This window comes from Pinus tabuliformis, chromosome 3_2, assembly GCF_031772625.1.
Source record: "Pinus tabuliformis cultivar Carrire ecotype Pingquan chromosome 3_2, CPIR1, whole genome shotgun sequence".
Classification (NCBI taxonomy): domain Eukaryota; kingdom Viridiplantae; phylum Streptophyta; class Pinopsida; order Pinales; family Pinaceae; genus Pinus; species Pinus tabuliformis.
The window spans coordinates 931452205-931456392 of record NC_142302.1 but is presented as its reverse complement, the minus strand read 5'-3'; the positions used below and the strand labels follow the sequence as shown (position 1 = coordinate 931456392).

Sequence of the window (4188 nt, the reverse complement as noted above, 5' to 3'; positions counted from 1 at the left end):
TAAATTCAGAATTAACAATATTATTAATCTAAATAGAAAATAACAATATTGTCCAGTTTGTTTTCTTACAGTGGTAAATAAAATATTTACAGCTTTTCCGAGGACATTACATCTTCCCCCCTGAAATCAAACATTGTCTCGATGTTTTCCAACCTCAAACAGCTTTGGATAAGCCTCTTTCATGATCTTCTCATCCTCCCAGGTGGCCTCATCCAGCCCAAAGTGCTGCCATTGCACTTTAACCTGGGTGATGGCTCGTTTCCGTAGCATTACCTCTCTCCGCTCGAGTATACTCAGCGGCTCGACCATGAATTCTCCTTCTGGTTTGACATAAAACAATAGAGTTAAAGTCAGTTTTGCCTTTTTCATCTTAATTAAAAGGCCTACTTAAAATTCTTCTTTAACTATACATCCTGCCAACTGACTATGTGCCTGGGGTCATAAACGTATTTTTTAATACTGACACATGAAAGACATTGTGGACCCGGATATGGCTTGGTAGAGCGAGTTGGTATGCCACTGGCCCAACTCTTGCCAAAACTTGAAATGGTCCACAAAACCGAGGTGCCAGCTTGGTGCACCCACTCCACTGTAACGTACTCCTTTTTGCCTGAATCCTTACGTACACATGGTCCCCTACTTGATACTCCTTAAAATTTCTCTTCCTATCGGCGAATTTTTTTTGCCTATCTTGGGCTGCCTTCAAATTGGATCGCACCTTCTTGACCATTTCCTCCATCTATTTTAACATTTCAGGTCCCAGCATTAATTTTTCCTCTGTCCCCCCCAACTGGAAGGTGTGTGGCATTTTCGTCTGTACAAAACTTCGAATAGACTCATCTGCAAGGAATTATGGTAACTGTTGTTATACGCAAACTCAACCAAATGCAAATAGTCCTCCCACCTAGAAGGTTGTTGCATCACATATGCCCTCAGCATATCTTCTACCACTTGATTTACTCGTTCGGTTTGTCCGTTTGTTTGAGGATGATAGGTAGTGCTAAAGTTTAACTGAGTTCCTAACCCCTCAAATAGAGTTTTCCAGAAGACTGAAGTAAATTTCACATCACGATCAGAAATTATAGTTTTTGGTAACCCATGCAGTCTGAAAATATTTTGCATAAAAATATGGGCAATCTGTACTGCCTTGTAAGTGGATTGCACTGGTATAAAATGAGCTGATTTGCTTAATTTGTCCACCACCACCATGATGGAATCATTGTTTCTTTTTGACCTGGGTAAACCTGTTATGAAGTCCATAGAAATGGTTTCCCATTTCCACTTCAGAATTGGTAGTGGTTGCAACAACCCAGCAGGGTGCTGATGTTCTGCCTTAATTTGCTGGCATTCTAGGCAACGCGCCAAGTATTCTGCTACATCTTTTTTCATGCCCGGCCAATAATACTCTTTTTGGAGTGCAGTAATCAGCTTCTGATACCCCAGATGTCCAGCATAAGGACTTCTATGAAATTCATCTAAAATCAAGCATTTAATGTCATTTTGATTGGGCACGTACAATCTATTTTTATATTTTAGCAGGCCAGCAACATCCTTAGTGTAACCTTGCTGATTTTCTTTGCTAGTTACATTTTGAACTTGCTGTCCTATTTGCTGATATTTTGGATCTTGTTCTGCTACCTTTTTAATCATTTCATCGAAGGTAGTATGCCCCTCACTGCTAGAAATTTCATAGAGACATTGCACCTTCCGGCTCAAAGCGTCTGCTACCCGGTTTTCCTTCCCTTTCAAATGCTTAATCTCAAAATCAAAACCACTTAGAAAATCTACCCACCGTGCCTGTCTAGCATTTAGGGTAGGTTGACTAAAATAATTAGTCAAGCTGTGATGGTCCGTCATTAAAATAAACTTTTTACCCATTAGGTAGTGGTGCCACATCTTTAAGGCATGAATAACAGCTGCTAACTCCAAATCGTAAGCGGAATATTTATGCTCATGTTCCTTTAATTTTCTGGATTCATAGGCAATTACCTTGCCTTCTTGCATCAGGACCCCTCCTACCCCTTCCTTACTCACATCTGTGCACACCACATAGTCCTTACTTGGATCTGTTATGCTTAATATAGGCGTTGTGGTGAGCAGATGCTTGAGCTGTTCAAAACTTTTCTGGCATTCTGTGGTCCATTTAAAAGTTTTCCCTTTCTTTTGTAAGGAGGTGATAGGATAGGCCACCCTAGAGAATCCTTCAACGAATCGTCTGTAATAACCAGCTAACCCCATAAAAGATCTTATATCCGCTACGTCCTTCGGTATCGACCATTCCATTATGGTCTTTATCTTCTTGAGGTCCACCGCGATTCCATCCTTAGTGATAATATGTCCTAAGTATTGAATATGTTCCTTAAAGAAGTCACATTTGTTGTATTTGGCATATAATTGATGGTTCCGGAGGGTTTGCATCACCAGTCTAAGGTGTTCCTTATGCTCCTCAATATTCCGAGAATATACTAGTATATCGTCAATAAATATTAATACAAACTTATCTAAATACTGATGAAATATGTTGTTCATCAAACACATGAAAGTTGCAGGAGCGTTTGTTAACCCAAAGGGTAGTACCACAAACTCATAATGTCCATAGCGGGTTCTAAAAGCAGTCTTGGCTATATCCTCCTCTCTGATCCTAATCTGATGATATCCAGATCGTAAATCAATTTTTGAAAACACAGTTGCCCCTTTTACTTGGTCAAATAGTTCGTCAATCCGGGGCAATGGATACTTGTTCTTAATTGTTAACTTATTCAATTGTCGGTAGTCCATGCACATTCGAAGGGTTCCATCCTTCTTTTTTATGAACAACACGGGGGCTCCCCAAGGCAACACACTGGGGCGGATGTAATTTTTGTCTAGTAGTTCCTGCAGTTGCATTTTCAGTTCTATAAGTTCTGGTGTGCTCATACGATATGGGGCTCGGGACACCGGAGCTGCCCCTGGTATCAATTCAATAGTAAAATCTATGTCCCTTTTGGGTGGCAGTCCGGGTATCTCTTCCGGGAACACATCTGCAAATTCTTGCACAACTGGAATATTTTCCAAGGTGGCTGTCTTTTCTTTTGAGTTGGCATAACCAACCTGAATAGCATAAATCTGACAACCCTTCTTGATACACTTTGCCAGTTGAGAAGCGGTTATTGGCCGAATCTGTACGGGCCTCGAGATGCCTTGCATCTCCCGCCCTTCTCCCAGCTCATTCTTGTAGTAGATAGTTTTTGTCTTACAGTTTATAATGGACCAACGCTTTTCCAGCCAATCCATGCCTATCAACACATCATATGATCCAAGGGGTAGTATGTTTAGATCTGCTGTTAAAGGTTGTCCTGCTATTTCCAGAGGGCAGTTATTAACCTTGGCCAACACTCGTCTCTTTGCCCCTGTTGCCAGTTGTACTAGCCAGGGGTTTTTAAACTTGACAGACTGTAAACTACATTGTTCCACAACCTTAGGACTAACATAACTTAATGTAGCTCTAGGATCAATTAAAACAGACATGGTACGATTAAAAATCTTACCTTCAAATTCTACCATAGTCGGTTGGTAATCTGCCTGATGATCTTCGAGAGCAGCATTAATTTTCGGAATGCTCCGGGCTACATCGCCTACAGTTGATGCTTCATGGATTTGCGACACCTGATCAGTGCCTTTTCGATGAGGACAATTTTTGACGTAATGAGGTCCCCCACACCCCCAACATTGAACTGGGGGCCTTGTTGTTCCCTCGTGATCGAGTCTACCAGCTTGCTCGCTGATTCTTGATTCAGATGGTGGCTTAATTCTGAACTGGTTTTTAGGCAGATTTCTGTTGTTTTTCCCTTTGGGAAACCCCTTGCCAGCGCTGCCCTGATTTCCTTTATTGCCTGGTGCAATCTTACTACTCTTCTTGTCTGTCCACTTCCTGCCCAAAATTTCACCCTTCTGCTTGCTTTGCTGGTAGCATATCCTAGCCTTTCGTATAACCTCGTCCATTGTTTTTGGGTTATCAAACTCAATTCTTTCCCTCATCGCCAAAGGTAAACTGCTGACGAACCGCTGTACCTTAGCCTTTTCCTCGTGTATGTAGGGTACATATCGTAGCAAAGAAGTAAATCAGGTGATAAACTCATCCATGGTTTGCTGTCCAAGCCACAGGTCGTGAAATTCCTTCGCTTTCTCATCGTAAAATCATTCCGTCAG

At 41.5% G+C, this 4188-nt stretch overlaps 1 protein-coding gene across 1 annotated transcript; it reads right to left on the bottom strand.

Moving 5' to 3' along the window:
- Positions 1-765: 765 nt before the first annotated feature.
- On the bottom strand, positions 766-3981 carry LOC149183698 (uncharacterized). The gene is made up of 3 exons (XM_089415036.1): positions 3528-3981; positions 2738-3404; positions 766-1840 (listed from the first exon to the last, which is right to left on the bottom strand). The coding sequence occupies exons 1-3, from the start codon at positions 3979-3981 to the stop codon at positions 766-768; spliced, it is 2196 nt and encodes a 731-aa protein (XP_089271162.1).
- Positions 3982-4188: the final 207 nt, after the last annotated feature.

Coding starts and splice junctions, on each gene's coding strand:
- LOC149183698 (XM_089415036.1), bottom strand. CDS start 3,981: ATGGACGAGGTTATACGAAAGGCTAGGATATGCTACCAGCAAAGCAAG. Junction 3,405..3,527: donor GACTATGGTAGAATTTGAAG/GTAAGATTTTTA, acceptor ACCCCTGGCTAG/TACAACTGGCAACAGGGGCA. Junction 1,841..2,737: donor AAGTTAACAATTAAGAACAA/GTATCCATTGCC, acceptor GGACCATCACAG/CTTGACTAATTATTTTAGTC.